General features: G+C 43.7%; 1 protein-coding gene across 5 annotated transcripts in view; it reads right to left on the bottom strand.

The window, feature by feature from the left end:
* The window catches only part of SLC39A11 (solute carrier family 39 member 11), a 260,594-nt gene that overhangs the window by 35,710 nt on the left and 203,302 nt on the right, over positions 1 to 21,582 (bottom strand). For all 5 annotated transcript variants that reach the window (XM_083427894.1, XM_083427895.1, XM_083427897.1 and 2 more), the window contains one exon: positions 8,354 to 8,423. In XM_083427894.1, the coding sequence (XP_083284020.1) occupies positions 8,354 to 8,423 (70 nt within the window). The remainder of the gene's footprint in view (positions 1 to 8,353; positions 8,424 to 21,582) is intronic.

The raw sequence follows: 21,582 nt of genomic DNA, 5'->3' as shown, positions 1-21,582 counted from the left end.
AATTAAATAGCATGTGGACCAGAATCCTTTACAGCACTGCTCACAAAGCTGCTCCAAGGTGACTAGACTGCACCCTGGAAAAGCCCTGTGCTAAGGGAACCAGATGAAGAAGTGCTAATGTCAACAACAAGCCACAAGCTGCTTTCTTCTTCCACAGTAGAAAAAAAACAAAACAAAGGCAGATAAGCTAGCAAGAAGCTCCCTCACTGTACCCATCAGAAACATCTGGCAAAAACTAAGAGGTGCGAAACCACACTTGGGGCCAAGCAGCAGAGTGGGGAACAGGAGGACAAAGAACCTCAAACACCTAGCAATGCCCTGGATAGGTAAGAACGACAGAACAGTTTTGCTCAGAGCAAATGAACGAGACAAGGGCTGACCAGAAATTGGAATGTGTAACTCTAGAGCAGGATAGGAAATGTACAGACACTCCCCAAAGTGCTACTCTATGAAAATCTCAGCTTTTAGTATTCAATAAGTGCATTTTACCTCTGCATAGTTTTGCAGCTGGTTCATTCAAGATCTCTGTAAATTAGAAGACGAGTACGAGTACACTATTTGTACACTTTGGGTTTCAAGAAATACATTTGAAGTCTTCCAGTTTTGAAGGCAACCTCATGGTTTACAGAACGGATTCATGCTTTTCAACAATTGGATAAGGCAAAACTGTGAGCAAAGAACTGCTCTTCAAGGTCTTCAAAGGGTACCCCCCCCAAAAAAAAAATTGTTAGTATTTAAGGGGCCACAAGGCTCTTTGCTGTTTCTTTCTTCTGCAAAAGACTAACACACCTAAACCTCTGGGAATTAAATATCTTGACTGCCCCAGATGCCCAGATGATCCCAGCCAGAAGTCAGTGATTATTTATTGGTGTTTATTTATTCAGATGGATCAATGTTATATACAAATCACAACAATGAAACCTGAGGTGGCAAGCAGGCAGCATTACTCAGAAAGCGTTTCCTAGGCAGCAAAAAGTTCCATTATGCATAAGATGCTTTCAGATATTTTTGCCTCATCGTGCTGCCTTGGGTGACAAATATACAGTGCTGCCGTGCTTTCACATGGAGGCATAAAAGATCAGAGGCTGCAGTGCTGTTTTCAGCTTTCACTTGCCCACAGTAACAGCTGCTGGGATGTCCATCCCTAACGAATACTTCCAATTTCCTCTCCTGTGCAGGAAATGCCTTCAGACGCAAGCTACCCAGGTGGTAATGGAATTACATCCGAACAACCACTACAAATAAATTGGTGAGGTCAGAGTCCAGGGCACTGTGAGGTACTTAAAGGATTTGGAACACAGGCCCATGACAGAAACTTGTATGCACTGATTTCCACATATGGGTGCCTCTGGACAAATTAAGATGATGAGTGGTTGGGGTCTCAGCCACCCTCAACCAAACCAAACCAAACCAAACCAAACCAAAAAAAAAACAAAAAAAAAAAAAAAAAAAAAAACAAAAAAAAACAACAACTTTAAATTGTAGGCAAATGAGTCTCTGAACCTCCCTGCCCCACAATGCCCCTTGGTGAAGTTACTGGAATACCACTTCTTGATCTACCAAGACTATAACATAAAGGAAATGCAGCATTTGAAAACAGAAAGAGAAATTATAAGATTCTAAAGCCACATCTGACTACTGGGACATCAGATCTCGGAGTTCTGACCTTGAGAATCCTGTCAATTCTCTGAGCTAGAACGCAAGAGAGCGCATTCGTCAAAAGCATGAGCCCAGATAACTCTCTGATTCCGTTTCCCCACCCCTAATATTTAGTGCCTCTCTCCCTCCTGCCCCACTCTCCTTCTCTCTTAACAATTTAAACTGGTCGGCATTTCCCTACTGCCTAGGCAAAGCTGCAGCTTCTTGTCTAGCAGCCTTTTCAGAATTTGTAGACAATAACAGTAAGACAGGTGTCCTTCAGTCCTGTATGGAAGAATGAGCCTGGAGAGTTTTGCACTTCTTCCTGCTTGACCACACAACCAAGCAGCAAGCGGCAATCTTGCTAAAACAGAGCAGGAACAAAACTAGATAGAATGAAATCTCATTACTGTTTCCTTAAAGTAAACCACAAGGGGGCAGCTCCATCATTTCTAGACTTCAAAGGATACTTCCTAGGTGAGGTGACGGGAATACTTAACTCCCTTGGTTTTACCTCTCCTCTACATCTAAAGCAAGAGTACACAGAGGCAGTCCAGCATGCTATTTGCTACTAGAAGGTAACATGATGCAGCTCATATCACCTCCCACAAACAAGTCAAAAATGCACTTAAATGTGAATGCTTGGCTTTTGTTATAACCACATGCAGGTACAAACATTTCCAGGACTGACTGAGCCATACATACATAATTTTATTCGTATGCTGCCTTTCCACAGTTCAAACCATGCTCAACATGAAAAAATATGTAACTGCAACATAACAAAGGCAGTCATAAACAATAAATAAAACATTAAAAATGCACAACTAAACAGAACAATTTCCACATAAATTGCAGCAAGATACAAAATACAAGATACAAAGAAAGCCATAACACCTACGCACCCAAATAAAAAACCTCAAACAACACCCCAGACCAAAAGCCTGTTCAGCAGCCTCAGCTATTGTAGCTGGAGTCAGTCAGACCAAGTGGTAAATGGCCTCCAAGAAAGGGTGCAGGTCTTCCAAGACTCACAGCCAAGATGGTTTCTCCCTTTCTCTCATTCTAACGGTTGTTAATTCTGATGTCAAGTTCATTCCCACTCCCCTCCAGCCAATACTCAGATCTGCTGAGGTGCATATGGGTACGATTTCACATATTCAGCATAACTTTGTTAAGCTCCCTTCGTGTGTTGATCGCATGAAGAGGCAAAGTGTGCAGAAGGGGCTATGGGTCCTTGCCTCTTTTTGTTACTGTGGAGAAGCCTTTGCACATAGACTCTCATGTGTCACAAGCAAGCCTGAATCCCAGAATTCTGATTGTGCATGGTTCTGGGCCTGGGGAAGGGAAGTTGTGTAGACTTCTGTTCCCAGTTTCCGACATCCACAGTGCCTTGCCCCTTCAGACAAGCAACATCAAGATCATATAATCGTATGCAATGCAGGAATATGCAGCTGTCCCATACGGGGATCGAACCTGCAACCTTGGCATTATCAACACCACACACTAACCAACTGTGCTATCCACATGAGCCTGCAATTTTAGGCAGAGGAGGTGCATACATATAGAAAACGTGTAAAGATTCACACTGGGACAGCGAGAGACACAATGATAATGAAATGAAATGGACAAGAGAACTGGACTTGCCCTGAGAAACTAGGGGGTGAGAAGACGAATATGCTGAAGACTTGCCATTCACTCTTTTGTGCAATGACCAATTTGCATTTTTGAAACGTTAAAGAACGCTGCTGTTTTTCCCCAGCCTTTTCTCTTGTTCTGATGCCATGCCATGCAATGAATGAATGAATGAATGAATGAGTGCTGGGGTCTACTCCTTCCTTGATCTCACTGCATAAGGAAGCTGAATAGCAGAAAAGGGTAGGGACAGCAGAACCTGCAAAGGAAAGGGGAGTGAATGCTGACCAGAACAGCAATGTCTTCCAGCCCTGATGTTCCCAAAGCACTTATGGGGAACTTGTGTGGCCCTCCAGATGTTTTTGGCCTACAACTCCCATGATCCCTAGCTAGCAGGACCAGTGGTCAGGGATGATGGGAATTGTAGTCCCAAAACACCTGGAGTTTGCCTATGCCTGCTTTAGGGTATTTTTCATATATTGTACATATTCATATATTGTTTCTTCGGATGCGGGTGGCACTGTGGGTTAAACCGTTCTGCCTGCCTGTCACCTGAAGCAGGACAATTGCACCAAAAAAGGCACACTGAAATATTGAATTTTAGCACATGCATGATCTCTTACCCCTGGACTGAGCTCAGGGACACCCAGTTTTGATTGGCAACAGAAGCTGGATTCACAAATCGCTTCCTGGAGTTCTGCTTGGCAGGTAAAACCGTTCTTGGCAGGGGAAGATTGTGTGAAAAAAGTTCCCTTCAGGTGCTGGTTTTTTGGTCATTGTGTAGCTGTTAAGGGCACAAGAGCCCTAAAAACAACCAAAAAGTTACCTAACACCCCAGAAACCTGCAGATTCCAAAGCTATTTCGCATTGCCCAGTGACCAAATCTCTTTCTCAATATGTTTGCAAGTTTGAGTATGTGAGATTAAGTGTTTGACTTGAGAGCTTTTACTTAGTGTCCTCAAGGCTTTGGTATGACTTCCCAGAGGAAGTCTGATTGTGTCCCTTTTTGATGAGTTTCCAGAAAAAGTGTCAGGCTCATTCATACATAGAGACACTTTATGAGCAAAACTGAGGAGGTGAATGTGAGTCTGCTGTTCGTAATGCATTGTTTTGTGAAACTCTTGCAGTTGGATTGGAAATTTAGTGGGTTTGTTGCTATGACTTTTTATGAGCTACTTCAGATGATAGAAGAGGCTGCATTTACATTTCTGAAACAAATTAATCAACAAGGAACAAATTACGTCCCCACATTTTGCTCTCTTGCTCATTCACAAATTAACCTAATCAGCAGATATGAACAGCGAAGGAAATGTTTGTGCCTCGGGATAACAGATGCCAATTAAGAACAGATAGTAAAAGTCATGTTAATTTTTCATTCTAAGTATCACCAGAACAATCTCACAGCCTTGATGGCAGCAAAATGAGCAATGAAGCAGGAACGAAAGTGTGGAACGGCTTTCGATGTAATGGCTCCTTTGAAGTCTACCTTGCCTAAAGTAATTATTGAAAGCTGGAGAGATCCTTGTTTGCTGTTTTAAAAGTTCTCCTGAGGAGAAAACAACCTGTCTCCATGGCTCCAAAAGATGGTTAGAGAAAGAGAGAGAAAAAGTTGTGAAGACCAATAATAAAAAAAGTGGTAACACAGAGCCTGGATTCTCAAAATGTAACAGCAAATCTCCTTTAGAGTGCCCCTGTGCGCCACTGACAGGGAAACCAGGATGTCCTCCTAGAAGTTCCAACTCAATTTTCATGTATATATGGCCCAAGAGATGCAATGCTACCTTTTTATTTTTAACTCAGAGCAATATTTTTCTTACCTACAAGCATCGGGTAAATATCTGCTCCCTAGCCAAGATTCACTTGCTAAATGCTGCATTACACTGCATACCAAAAGGCTTTCAATAGGTAATTGGAATCAAATAACCCAACAAGGTGGAAGGATAGATCGTGAAGCTGAGGCTCCAATACTTTGGCCACCTCATGAGAAGAGAAGACTCCCTGGAAAAGACCCTGATGTTGGGAAAGATGGAGGGCACAAGGAGAAGGGGACGACAGACGATGAGATGGTTGGACAGTGTTCTCGAAGCTACCAGCATGAGTTTGACCAAACTGCAGGAGGCAGTGGAAGACAGGAGTGCCTGGCGTGTTCTGGTCCATGGGGTCACGAAGAGTCGGAGACGACTAAACAACAACAACAACCCAACAAGGAACCAATGGTCACAAACACAGCAGTAGGGAGGGGTACCATATTTCTGGAGCTGAAGGAACAGGTTAGCAAGAGTAAGTTTTGAGTGCCTGCGCATGCACACACGCACGCACACACGCACACACACTTTAATAACTTAGAAACTGTGAGAAGTTATGCAAAAGAACAAGAATGATGAAAATTGCAGCTGACAAGCCACTATCTATCTGTGAGAAGAAATCAAACAAACCTCAGGCACTAGCTCTACCAATACTGCCCTCTATGAGGCCCCACCTCTGTTATCTGAAACTGTAACATCTCACATGCTCATCTCATCAATCAATACAACATCCTGCGCCAGCATCACACAGCTCTAACATCTGTCACACCCAGTTCTAAGACACCTTGTCCCTGTAGTCAGTTTTGCAGAGGACAAAATACACTGGAACTGAGAACACAGGTCAACCCATAACTAATAAAAATATCCATGTCAGGAGCTACGACGTTCAACATGAATTGTTTGGGCAAACTCTTTATTTATATGCACCATGCAGCCGCCTGAGAAACAGTTCCTACGCAAATGCAATTCTGGTTCTAAACGCAGCATTAGGAGTCTCCATAGTATATTGTATTTTAAAATGGGGTTTCAGAGTTTTTAGGGGGTTTTGAATGTCTTATGTAGATTTTTCAATTTCATTGTTCTGTATGGGACAATGACAATAAAGATATCGTATCGTACCATGTTCAACAACTGTAGTTATTTTGATACATGAAGGAATTCTGCAAAGGAAAAAAAAATCAGTTTTGTTCAAAGGAAATCCTTTCTTACCCACTTTTCCTCCAAGGGATGCTTTAAAAAATCATTTTTTAAAAGTGGCGCTTTTAGTACTTCATGTAACATTCCTTTATACACAAAACATTAAAAAAAAGAATCGGTCCAAACAGTATAGTGAAAGCCCCTCCATGTATGACAATTGGTCTTAAGATGCCAGCAGTACAGATTTCTGAGAATTCTCTCTTTTCAACAAGCAAATTAGAGTGTGGATCATTTTTAAGGTTAGACATAAGCAAGGCTGAAGCAATATTACCTTGACAACACCTGGCATACACGACTATGCTCTGTTGTTTTCCTTTTATTGATTGCTTAAAGCCCAGCATTGTGTGAGAAAGAAAGTGCATTTCAATATATGCTTATTACCAAAATACCGTTATACCCAGCAGACACAGACAAGAGACTCACAGCCATAAGAATTCTGCTTCCTTGGGATAACATGGGCTTACCTTTTCCTGCTCTGCAACATCCTTTCTGAAGTGATGTCAACAGAACTGCACACAATATTCATATATTCATAGCATCACATAACAGTGTTATGATATTAGAGCTTATGTGAAATTAGGATTATTATTATTTTTTGCACTTGGCACTTGTTTACACTGCATCACATTTGCCTGTTGACTGTCACAGCTCACCTTGTTTGCAGATATCCTTCTGAATATCCTTGCATTCCCTTTATGTTAAAATCACCTTGAACAATTTGGTATACAACCAGCAAACTAGACTACCTCACTGGTCAATCCTAACCCTAAAACCAGTTTCCCAACCTTGGGCCTCCAGCTGTTTTTGGAGTACAACTTCCATCATCCCTAGCTAGCAAGACCAGTGGTCAGGGATGGTGGAAATTGTAGTTTGAAAACAGCTGGAGACCCAAGGTTGGGAGACACTGACCTAAACCATTTATGAACAAAAAGCACAGGTCCATATCAGGAGGATCCATAGACCCCTGGTACCAAACTGTATGGGAAACCACTCTGTTGGAAAAACCATCCAACAAATTGAAAATATCATGGGGACAAACACAGCAAGACACCTTCGCTCCTGCATGGCTCCCCTTTGTCACATACACAGGCCAACAAGACAATGATCTATCCCCTGACTACAAATCAATATGGCGAACAACCCAGCAACACTTCCTTTTCACACAATCAAAACACACTGCAACCAATCAACAGCAACCAACAATGTCCTGGGCTCTTTGATCTCTTGCTCCACCAGCAAAAATAAGACACCTATCCATGTGACAAAAAAGCACCACTCATATACTCTGCAAAGAAGGAAAGTTTACAGCAGTGGTGTCCAAACTTTTTTCAAAGAGGGCCAGATTTGATGAAGTGAAGGGCCATGAGGGCCGACCAAAGGGCCGGCCAAAGTTGTTGACCCTTTTTTAGGATTGAAGTTGTTGACCTTTTTTATGATTTTACCCCAAAGTTGTTGAGCTATTTTTAGGACTGAAATTGTTGAGCTTTAGGGTTGAGGTCATTGAGGGGGTTTTTAGGATTTTACCCCAGGAAATAAACTGCCACAGAGGCTGGATTATACCAGATTAGGCCCTGAAACAGACATTGGACATGCCTGGTTTACAGTCTCCCTCACCCCCTTCTCTATTTTCTCCTCTCTCTTTCTCCCCACTTTTCTTATCCTCACAACCCCACACTGACTACAACAAAAATATCTCAAATTGACTGTAGTTGAGCTGTAAGAAGGACTCTACGATTTGAAAATAGAGACACTGAATGTACTCTTGTTACTTATGGAAAATCTTATGGAGGGGGGCCTACACTTTCTACATCCCTCCTGTCTATTTATTCCTATTTTCTGTTTCTTGTTCCTTAAGCAGTTACTGATCCCCAAGAGGACTTGAGGCGGGCCACAACTTGAAAGCTGTCCATTGCAACTTGCAGAGTGATGTTGAGGGTGGGGGTCTGGGGTCAGTGTTTCTGGGAGAGCAGCTGGAAAAACACGACTGCCTCCTGCATTTTCTTCCCCAAGGAATTTGAGGAAGCATCAGTCCAAGCTCTTCAAAACACAAGGAAGATGTCACCTATGCATAGTGAACTTACCTGGCACTTTCAAAGGTTGCAGATGCTGACTTCCCAACAGCACCAAATCCAACGCCAACAGCCAAGCCCTCTGAAACAGAGAAAGAACATGGTAACATAGTAACCTAGCAGGTGGCTTGGCTTATAGATGGACCCCCTGAATAATAATAATAATAATAATAATAATAATAATAAATTATTATTTATACCCCGCGCATCTGGCTGAGTTTCCCCAGCCACTCTGGGCGGCTCCCAATCAAGTATTAAAAACAATACAGCGTTAAATATTAAAAACTTCCCTAAACAGGGCTGCCTTCAGATGTCTTTTAAAAATAGGATAGCTACAGTGGTGCCTCGCAAGAGGAAAAGAATCCGTTCCGCGGGTCTTTTCGTCTTGCGAAGCAAGCCCATTGACGGAGTAGCGCTATTAGCGCTATTGACATTTTAAGGGCTAAAAACGGCTTTTTAAGGGGTGGGGGATTAGCGGTTTTGCTGCTAAAATGCTTTTAGCAGCTTAGCGATTCAAAATAAGGGGTTTTGGAGCAAAAAAAAAACAACCCGAAAATTTTCGTCATTTTTCGTCTTGCGAAGCAAGCCCATAGGGAAATTTGTCTTGTGAAGCGCCTCTGCAAACGGAAAACCCTTTCGTCTTGCGGGTTTTCCGTCTTGCGAGGCATTCGTCTTGCGGGGCACCACTGTACTTATTTCCTTCACATCTGAAGGGAGGCTGTTCCACAGCGTGGGCGCCACTACCGAGAAGGCCCTCTGTCTGGTTCCCTGTAACATTACTTCTCGCTATGAGGGAACCGCCAGAAGGCCCTCGGCGCTGGATCTCAGTGTCAGGGCTGAACGATGGGGGTGGAGACGCTCCTTCAGGTATACAGGACCAAGGCCGTTTAGGGCTTTAAAGGTCAGCACCAACACTTTGAATTGTGCTCAGAAACGTACTGGGAGCCAATGCAGACCTCTCAGAACCGGTGTTATGTGGTCCCGGCAGCCACTCCCAGTCACCAGTCTAGCTGCCGCATTCTGGATTAATTGCAGTTTCTGGGTCACCTTCAAAGGTAGCCCCATGTAGTAGTCCAAGCGGGAGATAACTAGAGCATGGTGCAGTAGTCCAAGCGGGAGATAGCTAGAGCATGCACCACTCTGGTGAGACAGTCCGTGGGCAGGTAGGGTCTTAGCCTGCATACCAGGTGGAGCTGGTAGACAGCTGCCCTGGACACAGAGTTAACATGCGCCTCCATGGACAATTGTGAGCCCAAAAATGACTCCCAGGCTGCGCACCTGGTCCTTCAGGGGCACAGTTACCCCATTCAGGACCAGGGAATCCCCCCCACCCGCCCGCCCCCTGTCCCCCAAAAACAGTACTTCTGTCTTGTCAGGATTCAAGCTCTGTTAGCCACCATCCATCCTCCAACCGCCTCCAGGCACTCACACAGGACCTTCACCGCCTTCACTGGTTCTGATTTAAAGGAGAGGTAGAGCTGGGTGTCATCTGCATACTGATGAACAGCCAGCCCAAACCCCCTGATGATCTCTCCCAGTGGCTTCATATAGATATTAAAAAGCATAATTCATTCTCACCCACTTTAGGATTTGGCCACGCAGTCCTTGAGCTGAAAAAGGCTCCCCACCCCATTTTTATACTTTATGTGTCCTGTATAAGGATATGACTTGTTGAGCTTGATTTTGAACTTGTGGGTTTAGGAAAACGAAGGATACTGAGTAACACAAGACCCATTTGCTGCTGTTTTTTGTCTCTCATCTCCTATATATTTTGGAAAGTTGTTGGCCTCTGTCTGTTTTCTATGCATTTTGACACCTCTTAAGATATTGTAAACAGATTTGCATGGTGCTTCCTGATATGAAGGAACAGGTTTTTGCCCATGTATGGATACTGTTGGACACCATTTTGAATCAAGATGGCAGACTGAACCTGTCAAAACGTCACCGATTTTCATTTCACTTTTCATTTGTATGCTGTATTTCTATATTACTATACACAAGGCAGTTTACAGCAACAAAATATACAACAAAGAACACACACCTTATAATAATCTGATCCAATACAAAAAATCGCAATAAAACATAACTTTAAAATGGACTGACTTGTATCAAGTAGTCAACAATCTTTCAGAATATAATAGTAAACAATAAAATTAACTCTCAAAATGTAAGCAAATAATAATTAAACAGAAATTTACTCTTAACAATCACAGTAAATAATTACTAAACTATGATCTATAAAATTTACAGCAAGTCACAATGCATAAAATACCACAATCAGTGCTTTTTTTCCTAAAAAATATGGCATGGCAATCTTAAACTCACTGGCTCTTGAAGTATTGCAAAGAAATAACACCACAATCCGCAGGAAGTTAGACATATTTAAATCAAGTTATTCTAAATTTAATTGCAACTATAGTCGTTCTACCGATTTCCATGAGACTTAAATGCAGCTAACTTGAACTGGACCGAGGCCTGAGAATGAAAGACTTAAAAGCGGGTGGGGGCAGAGAACAAGACAAAAAGCAGTGAGCATTGTGGAACCTTAGAAGATTCTGTTGGCTTTTTTTACAATGCCTCAAGACTGTTTGTTGTTTTCGCTAACAGCGTGGTTACACTTCTATAATTAACCTTCTGAGAGTGCAGTATGTTGCTGCCTTTACTCTAATGACTCAATTTTATCAGCTTCCACACTAGCAAATAAGCACAAATATTTAGGCTCTTTCAGTGAAACATCACTCAATACAAGATAGTCTTAGCAAGGACACTGATCCCACGGAGCAAGAAATACTGTGCAAGGCAATTCCTTTCACTGGGCCAAATGACTTTCCTTTTTAGGGGTATTGGATAGCTCAGTTGGTAGAGCATGAGCCTCTTAATCTCAGGGTTGTGAGTTTGAGTCCCACATTGGGCAAAAGATTCCTGTAGCGAACTGGATGACCTTTGGGGTCCATTCCAACTTTCCATTGATTCTACAATCCCATGATATTCAAAGCATCACAGTAGCATAGAAATCAATGATGTACCACTAATATGGTGGAAAAGAAGCATGGCGAGTCTGGGCAGGGCAGAGTGGAAACTATTCATGTGCCATCTTCATTGGCATTCTGCCCACCAGGAGAATCCAATGGTAGGCAAAGGAGAAGACGAGCTATTAGGTTACATAGCTATGGAGCCATATTGGTGTGAGTCTCTAGCTGCACTGGCTATGGCTGCGTACACAGTATACATCTATATCAAATTTTAAAGTGCATTGCTACTTCCCAAAGAATCCTGGGAACTATAGTTTACCCATCTCCTACAATCCCTAGCACTCTTACCAAACTGTATTTCCCACAATTCTTTGAGGGAAGTCATGCACTCTAAATGTATGGTATTTACACTGCCTAGTCGTCTAAGACTAGCTAGCCAGACCACAGCATCAAATTTAAGACCATTATTTCATACTTCAAACGTCAACAGAAAATAAATAATGACTGGCTCCCCATCCTCTCCCATCATATGAAAAAATATGAGTAAAATAGAATGTCCTGCTATATGCTGTAGATATAGTTTGCCTGAACCTACTTGGTTTTTGTTAATACAGCCATCCAAAACTAGTCTTAGGTTGCCAGCCTCAGAGACATGGGAAACAGGAATCCACACTAAAGTGTTAGGCCATGTTAACTAACACATATGAGACTAATTTTTGCCATGTGCCAGCTTTGTGGATGTTTTAATTAGTGCAGCGTTCAGAGCTCAGCATGTTCTAATAGAAGCTTCACTAGCAGGTGCATTTACATCTCCGCAGGGCATAAATCAGAACTGCCTTAATTACAATTGCTGTAGCTGCTAATGGGGAGAAGGAAGCATTTAGCCCTCAAACAGGTGCAGGGAATCTGACAACTGACTTCATTATGTGCTTTGGGCTTTGTCCCCAGAGGTGAGTCTTGAAGCCACTCCTAGGCAATTGACTCAATTCTCTCCTTGGTTCATCCCACTTCCAGATGCTTCTGTTTCCTCCTCAAACCACCAGTCCCTTAAACTACTTGAAGCATCTTCACATCTTTCAAACAGTGGCTGTTCAGAGGAATAATTCCTAGTGACGCAACCTTTTCTACAAATATCAGTTTTTTTTAAAAAAAGAAGTGTTTGTGTTGATGTCATTATGCCTCCAGCACCACATGGGAGAAGGAGAGAGAATGAATGAATGAATGAATGAATGATAACTGTAGCACTGAGAACCTCTTGATGTTGGCATGAAAAAAGAGGCTCCATTGAGACAGAGGCAATGGCCAATAAGACAGCAGACCAATGCATATTTTCAAAAAGGCTCTAGGCTTCAGCTTTCGGTGGCAAAGATATTACAAGACTGGAAGGGCGAACACGCCACCCACTGTTCTGCAGTCTGAAGATAATAATAATAATAATAATAATAATAATAATAATAATAATATCTTTATTGTCATTGCCCCCTTCGGGGACAACGAAATTACTTGGCTGCTCCATAAAAACACTAATTAAAAAATATAGTAAAATACAGCAAAGGAGATTTGATGACTTTCAAAGTCCGGGCTTCCCATTCAGGGCCGAGATCGCTCTGGAGAAGAAACTGTTCTTAAGACGGCTTGTTCTTGTCTTCATCGTCCTGTATCTCCGTCCCGACGGCAAGAGCTCGAAGAGACAGTGACCAGGATGCGATGGATCTTTTACTATGTCCAGTGCTTTCCTATGGCACCTTGTGGCATAAATCTGCTCTAGGGTGGAGAGTGGGCAGCCAACAATGCTTTCTGCTGCCTTCACAACCCTGCGCAACCCCATCCTGTCCTGGGTAGTACAGCTTCCGTACCACACACATAAGCCATAAGTAAGCACGCTCTCAATGGCACAGTGATAGAAGGCAAGCAGCAGTTTCTGCGGAAGATGGTTTTTCCTTAGTATTCTCAAAAAATACAGTCTCTGCTGCGCCTTCTTCACAAGCCCCCTTGTGTTGACACTCCAGGACAGATCCTCCTGTAATTCAATGCCCAAAAATCTGAACGTTGTTACCCTCTCCACACAGACCCCATCAATCAAAAGTGGCTGGACATTGCTCTTCTGTCTCCTAAAGTCCACCACAAGTTCCTTTGTCTTCCTTGTATTTATGAGCAAGTTGTTAGCTCTGCACCACTCTGTCAGCCGCTCCACCTCATCTCTATAATCCATTTCACCCTCCCTTTCAGAGATGAGCCCAATCACGGTTGTGTCATCTGCAAATTTGACAACCCTATTACTAGGGTGAGTAGCGACACAATCGTACGTGTAAAGAATATAAAGGAGCGGACTGAGTACGCATCCCTGTGGTGTTCCTATGTTAGTCTTAAGCATATTAGAGGTATAAGGGCCCAACCGAACCCTCTGGGGGCGGTCTGATAAAAAGTCCAATATCCACCCACAAAGTGATAACGGAAGCCCCAGATCTTCCAGTTTAGACATCAGACGTTGTGGTAGAATGGTATTAAATGCCGAGCTAAAATCTAAAAAAAGCAGTCTGGCATAACCCCCCCGCTGCTCCAAATGTGCAAGGACGGCATGGAGGGCAATCGCCACAGCGTCCTCTGTCGATCTTTTCATTTTATAAGCAAATTGGAATGTGTCCAGTCCCTCTGGTAGGCAGGTAATGACATAATTTCGTACCAGCTTTTCAAAGCACTTCATGATTATAGGTGTGAGTGCTACTGGACGAAAATCGTTCAGCTCTTCCGGGTTAGGTTTTTTTGCTATTGGAACGATAATAGAGGACTTTAGGCAGGATGGAACAATAGCCTGGGCTAGGGATTGATTTAAAATCCCAGTGAAAACTCCTGCTAGTTGATCTCACTGCCCTTTCTGCATATCACGGTCAGTCTTGTTTAGATACCTATAGAACTGTGTATATTAATTTACACTTTTAAATTGGAAATGGTGGACTATTCCTATTGTAAATGTCAGCAGGAAATGGAAAAGAGACCCTTGCAAATGTCTCTTTGTAACTGCTGGACTCAAGGATATGCACAGCATTGAATAAGCATTAGGAGTTATCAGTGTTTGTAAATAAAAAAAGGTTCTGACCTCCCTTTGTCGCCTCAGCCTGGTCCTCGGACCCTTGTCGGCATAAAAGAGTCCACGAGAAAAGTATCCTTGCAGAGCACTTTCTGCTTTTATTCTTAAAAGACTTTCTGCAAAAGCGACTGACCAACTGTACACAAATCAACACTACCAGCTTTCAATAACCAACCAACCAACCCAATCCAACCTAACATTTCTCACTCAATATATATACAACCCGGTGCAGGCCACTGACTCATGCTGATCCGGCTTTTTAAGCATTAAAGAAACAGCGGCCATTTTAGCCATGACAGGAGTTCCAGATACTTTAATGTCTAAAATACAGAATGGGCTCTGCAGCCTCTTCACTCCAGCCCGGTTCTATATTTCACCCACCATCACACCTTAGCTGCTATCCTGCCTTCAGGTCCTTCTCTAAGTTTTGAAGTGTGTTAATTGCAGAGTTAACACAATTGTAGAACTAGCAGTCGCAGTGACTTCTCTTGCAATAAAATGGTGCTGACTGCAGCTTCTCCCTTCTCATGATGAAAATGGTACTGGCTAGGTCTGGTGCTCCAATATGGGGTGGCAATTGATGGGAGGCACAGCTGGAGACAGCAATGCTTCTGAATACCAGTTGCTGGAAGCCCCCAAAGGGGAGAGTGCTCTTGTGTTTGGATTTTGCTTGCTGGTTTCCCACAGGCATCTGGACTAGACGGGGCACTGGCTCAATCCAGCTAAATGTTCTTAAGTTTATTCGTCTGTCCTTAAGAGATGACTCCCGAAGGGGGTTCTTCCTGAGACTCTGGAAATCTGAACAAAATGGAATTGAAGGGAAACATACACAACTGCCTCAACCAATAGCAGCAATTCCAATGGCTAAGTGCTCTCTTGAGCATCTGTCAGAAAGGAATCTTGCGACATGGCACGGTTAACAAAGTGAAATAGCTATTGCCCCTTGCGATTAAAGTAACAGACATTAATCTTGAGGCCAGTGTTAAAAACGCTGTTTTAAATTTGAATAAAGACAGCAAGCGAACATATGATCAGATAAATCTGCAAGGTGCCTGCGAGGAGAAAGAAAAGAAGCAGGCAGCCTACCTCTGCCAAGAGGAAGCGGTGTATTCCCAGCAGGGGCAGGGGTCTCTGGCCTCAGTCCTGTTCCCCCTGCCACCAATGAGTAATAGATGTCTATCTGAACACCCCTCCAATAACCTAAAGAGCCCTACTCACTCAGGGCAAAGGCTCATCTAGTATAGCATTCTGTTCTCACAGTAGCCAACAAGATGTCTATGAGAAGCCCACAAGCAGGACGTAAGCACAACAGCACTCTTCCCACTTGAAATTCCTAGCAACTGGTTGATGGAGGCATAGTGCCTCCAGCAGTGGAGGGACAAGGTATCCATCACAGGCTAGTACATGCCGATAGCCTTATCCTCCAACCTAGAGCCTGGATAGCTCAGTTGGTTAGAGCGTGGTGCCAATAATGCCAAGGTTGCAGGTTCGATCCCCATAAGGGACAGCTGCATATTCCTGCAATGAAGGGGGTTGGACTAGATGATCCTCAAGATCCCTTCCAACTCCACAACTCTTTGATTCTAATACTCTTTTAAAGCCATCCAAATTGGTGGCCATCACGGTCTCCCCTGTAGGAGCGACTTCCCCAGTGCACTGTGTGAAGAAGTGACACTTGAAGAACAATGGCGGTCGGGGGGAAGCCAAGTTCATCCCATGTCAAATGGGCCCATTTGCTAATATGATCGCATGCAGCTTCAGTTGCCCTAAAGGTGAAAATAGGGACAAATGAAGAAGAGAGCTTAGGGTGGGAAATGGTGATTATCCAGTTGGAATTTCAAGTGAACCCAGGTAGCCAGCATTAATGAAATCAAATGCAAGCTACAGCTACATAAGATACGTAAAAAGGGGGAAACTGAGCTCAGCAGATGATGCAGGATGGGATAACTGTGTGCTGGGCAAGAGCTGCCGAGTGGAAATGGAAGCCATGACGTGTACCAGGTGTGCTACCAAAGTGCAAATTAGGGTGGTAATTGAGAGCAGAAATGGGCTGCGACAGCATACTAATTTCACTCATGAATGTGCAAAGTGAGGCTCTGGAAAGACAGGTACCACCAATTACTGCTGCAGAGGGAGATTTCCCCAGACACATGGGGAGGGAAAGGCAGAGATTGGAAGAAATGAGACTGGTGAGCCTGCATGATGCTGCATGAACAGCCTCTCCAGAAAAAGAGGGGTCTACATAATCATAGGCTTGGAAAGAACCTTGAAGACCATGTAGACCAAACGGTCTGATGAGTACAGGGGCTGCAATGTGGCACTCAACTGCTAGCATCCCTGGGGGTTGGTTGTTCAGACTCCACTTAAATGCCTCCATGGAAAGGGATCTGATCACCTCCTGAGGAAACCTTTGTACCGTTCAACACCTCTTACCACTGGGTGCCAGAATCCCTTTTCTCTGCAATATCTATCCATTGGTTCTCACCTTGCCCTCCGAAGCAACAGAGAATGACTCTACTGCATCTTCTTTCGGATATACGGAGGTCACTTTCACATTCTCCCCAGTCCACCTTCTCTTCTCCATGCTGAACACACCTGGTCCTCATTGGATTTGGTTTACAGCCTGCTCACCATCCTGGCCAGCCTCCTCTGGACTCACAACAGGGTTAGTTGAGAAGACTTCAAAACAGTTATCCACTCCCAATTAGAAGTATGATGTAACTGTTCATCTAATTAGATAATGGGGCCAGTTCTTGACAATGTTGCTAAGATATCTAGGACAGGACATTAGGGTGGTACACAAGCATCATCTGTATCCTATATCCCATAAGACCTGGGGCTGCAGTGGAATTGGGATATAATTCTCCAAGAGAGCTGAGAAAAGACTTAAGAGCTTGGTAGGAATCAATTTTGCAGGCTCTCCTCTCCCTGCAGAGAAGAACAACAAAGACAAGAGGCAACGGTGCTGTGTTGCCAATGTATGCAGCCTCCTAAGAGTAGCATGCGCTTCCTTTGAAGCTCGATGGCTGTGAGCAGATGGTCTGGGACTGGCCCCAGGTAGAGAAAACTGAGCAACATCTCCGGATGAAACATGCACTTAAATGGAAGTGAAAGAAGGCATAAAGAAAGTTTATCTTTCCTCATTTCACCTTCAAAGGTATTTGGTTGAGGTGAATACACCCACATAATTTATCCTGTGGCCATATTCAAATAATTGCATCCTTTGGAAAGAACATTACTCCACCAGAGAGAGAGGGATTGTTAAATGGCAGAAAATATATAATCTTGGCCGACTCTCACCACTCATACTGAAATTCACATAAGTCATTCAAACGCAGCAGTTTTAAAACCTGGGGCGCACACACAAATCTTTGTAAAATGATATATTCGGGACAAAGGACATTGTCAGGAAACTGCCATCGGAGCGGGAGGCGGAGAGGAGGCTCCCGGAGAATGGTGGAGAAGGTCCTAGTAGGAGGAGGGATAGCCCATCCGCTGGGGAAGGAAATCAGCGCAACACCAGTGGAGAAGGGGAGGAGATAGAGGAATCGGAGAGGTGGCTCCCGGACTCTTTGCAGGAGACCAGCGGAGAGGGTACTAGCACTCCGTTGCCCACACCCACCTTGCGCAGAAAACTTTCGCGCAGGCAACGGGGGAGGAGACTGGGCGTCAAACAGCTTTTATGTTGGAAGCGGTTTAAGAAACGCCCACTGACGGATTCTGCCAGCGACTGAGGCAGCCACGGAACTTGAGGCTGTCCTGACAGAAAGGGTTCAACCATGCAACCTAGCCAGGAGTAAAGGCAACTTACGCACGAGCAACCCCTAGAACCATTACAGACATGTTATGTGGAGTTCTATGGAACTTTCCTTCCATGAGATATGTGAATACACACACACACACACACACACACACACACACAATTACTGAAAAGCAGCCACAAAAGGCTGCAATCAGGAGAAGAGGAATAGTGCGTAGGTTTCTTCCTAATGTCTCAACAAATGAAACTGATCTGTAAAAAATGTTACTTGGAAAAAGAGAGAGAGAGACATTGCACATACTTTTGTAAACCAAGAAAATCTTTAATAAAAATACATTTTAGAAAAAGAAAAGGGTGTTGAACCATTTTCAGGCTCTCATAGTTCTCCCCTCCCTGACTGTTTAACTCCCTGTGGGGGGGGGGGGGGAGCCAGCTGGGAGTGGTGGTCGTGGTTTTCAGAGCACAGCAACAACTGGATTTTCATTGCCCCAGAAATATCCTTGCGTCACATTCCCCAAACGTAAAAGGGGACATATGAAGAGTCTGCTGGATCAGGCCAATGACCCATCTAGTCCAGCATCCTGTTCACACAGTGGCTGCCCAGATGCGTGTGGGAAACCTGCAAGCATGACCGAAAGAACCAAGAACACCCTTCCTCTCTTGTGGTTTTCCAGCAACTGGTATTCAGAAGTATAAAGGTAAAGGGTAAAGGGACCCCTGACCATTAGGTCCAGTCGTGACCGACTCTGGGGTTGCGGTGCTCATCTCGCTATATAGGCCGAGGGAGCTGGCGTTTGTCCGCAGACAGTTTCCGGGTCATGTGGCCAGCATGACTAAGCTGCTTCTGGCGAACCAGAGCAGCGCACGGAAACGCCGTTTACCTTCCTGCCGGAGCGGTACCTATTTACCTACTTGCACTTTGACGTGCTTTCGAACTGCTAGGTTGGCAGGAGCAGGGACCAAGCAACAGGAGCTCACCCTGTCACAGGGATTCGAACCGCCGACCTTCTGATCGGCAAATCCTAAGCTCTGTGGTTTAACCCACAGCGCCACCTGTGTCCCACATCAGAAGTATAACTGTCTACAAATGTGGATAACAACACAAACAACGTAACAGGCTGTATGTAACTATATAAATTATTTTTAAATGCGATTCAACATATCATATCAAAATATATGGTTCTATAGACCAACTTATCATATAAATGAAACATACTATGAGAAATTGAAGTCCAGGAGATAGATCAGGATCGGTGATGTGGTAGTGTTGTATTTGTATTATTTATGCAAATTGATTTCCTCTGGAGTTAAAGATGTGACTGGGACAAACCTTGTTATGCTGAGCTCGTATTTTGCACAATTTGTATATGGTGTCTGTTTGATAATGTGTGGTTTGCTATGCCTAATAAAGGATATTTGAATTGAGATAGATCAGGAAATACAATCTATTCAGTTCTTATATTGGCAATATCCAAGGTGTGGAATTCCATAGCTTATTTTCTGCATGTGCCATTCTTCCAAGATTTTCGTCTGATACCTGCATACAGGGAATGCTAGAATTCTTAAAAGCATCTTCACGTGGAACACTACACAATTTATATAAGAATTCCACACAGTGGATATTGCCAATGTTGACTTTAATTTCTCACAATATGTTTCGTTTATATGATAAGTTGGTCTATAGAACCATATATTTTGATATCGCATTTAAAATAATTTATATAGTTACATACAGCCTGTTACGTTGTTTGTGAGCCAGTGTGGTGGTGGAGTGGTTAAGAGCGGTGGACTCGTAATCTGGTGAACCGGGTTCGAGTCTCCGCTCCTCCACATGCAGCTGCTGGGTGACCTTGGGCTAGTCACACTTCTCTGAAGTCTCTCAGCCCCATTCACCTCACAGAGTGTTTGTTGTAGGGGAGAAAGGGAAAGGAGAATTTTAGCCGCTTTGAGACTCCTTCGGGTAGTGATAAAGCGGGATATCAAATCCAAACTACTACTACTACTACTACTACTACTACTCTTCTTCTTCTCCTCCTCCTCCTCCTCCTCCTCCTCCTCCTCCTCCTCAGTTTTGTATTTACATGACAAAGGGCTTGGTAATGTCTTGAATTTGCCTACAAATGTGGAGGCAGAGCACAGCCCTTGTGCTTAAGTAGCCATGGGGATAATGCCCCCCCCCCCACATAACACATGGCGATTAATATTTATACAGAAGAAGCTAATGCAGCACTATCGAGTAGTGAGAGCAGGTCAGGGAAATATGGAAGCAGATAAGGTTCCAAGTAAACCAGAGACGGAGATCAAACCCTTAATTAAGAGGGCCATTTCCTTCCCTACCCACACTACGTTATTTCATAATTAGCAGAAGCATGAAATTGAATTAAGATAATTTCGGGGTGGCGGGGAAAAAGCAAAGTGCACAAAAAAAGGAAAGAGGGGGGAAACAACACCCACCGCACCTTCACAACCCAACACCCTGTGATCTGACAAATATTCTCTTTTCTGGACTGCTTTGAGTACAGCCTCCCACCAGCTGTAGCACATCCTGCTGCTTTTATTCCCTTAACTGGGAACACAAAGAGCGATTGACTACAAATGCTCTTTAAGCAGAGACTACTCAAAACACATACACGCTCCCACGTCTGTGTGTAAAAATATAACAGCTTGGAGCTGCTTCACAACCAGCCTGGAGGCTTTTAATGTAGGAAATTTTCATCTCCTGCATGGGTAATACAGAAATCCGCCTGTTGGTGGGCTGCCATGCATTTAATACCCCAGCAGGCTAGCAAATGTGGATGCAATAAATACATATTTTTAAAAAACCACAACCCTCTACTCGAGATCGGTGAATCCTTTGGTTATAACGAGATGCCCTTTATGCTCACAACAGTTTTCTTTGGGGTTAATGAAGATGCCACATAACTTCTAGTCTTCAGCTATTTTTCATTATTGGCCTCACTCCTTTGGCCAACTCTGCTCCCATTAAGGCTGGACACTTTCTACCAGGAGGGCTCCCATAACAACTTCATAGCAAGCATTAATTAAACAGGCGACGTTTCCCCTGTTATCACACCTCTACTTAAGGAGTAGCTGCACCTCTTAAAGCCTAGGTTGGGGTGAGAGTGAGGACATTGCAACCCCTCTCTCGTCTTTCCTAAGCACCTACTGTATGTTGACTGAATGCAATTCTCCGCTTCGTAGGAAGGAAACTGCACAAGAAATGACCACTCATGTGCCTACTAGTGACTGATTCTTCTCGTGAATTATCTCTTCTACTCATGCTCTTTTCCCATGAAAGGCTGCATGGCCACATCCTGTACAAATTCTGTTGTCCCTTCTGCCATGAGTAAGATGCTTCTCATCCCTATTAGTATGCAGCTGTCATTGTGATTCTAATATATCTTTATATAGATAGATATAT

The sequence above is a fragment of the Podarcis tiliguerta genome (genome assembly GCF_965153285.1).
Source record: "Podarcis tiliguerta genome assembly, chromosome: 2".
NCBI classification, from domain to species: domain Eukaryota; kingdom Metazoa; phylum Chordata; class Lepidosauria; order Squamata; family Lacertidae; genus Podarcis; species Podarcis tiliguerta.
This window is presented reverse-complemented; position numbering and strand designations above follow the sequence as displayed.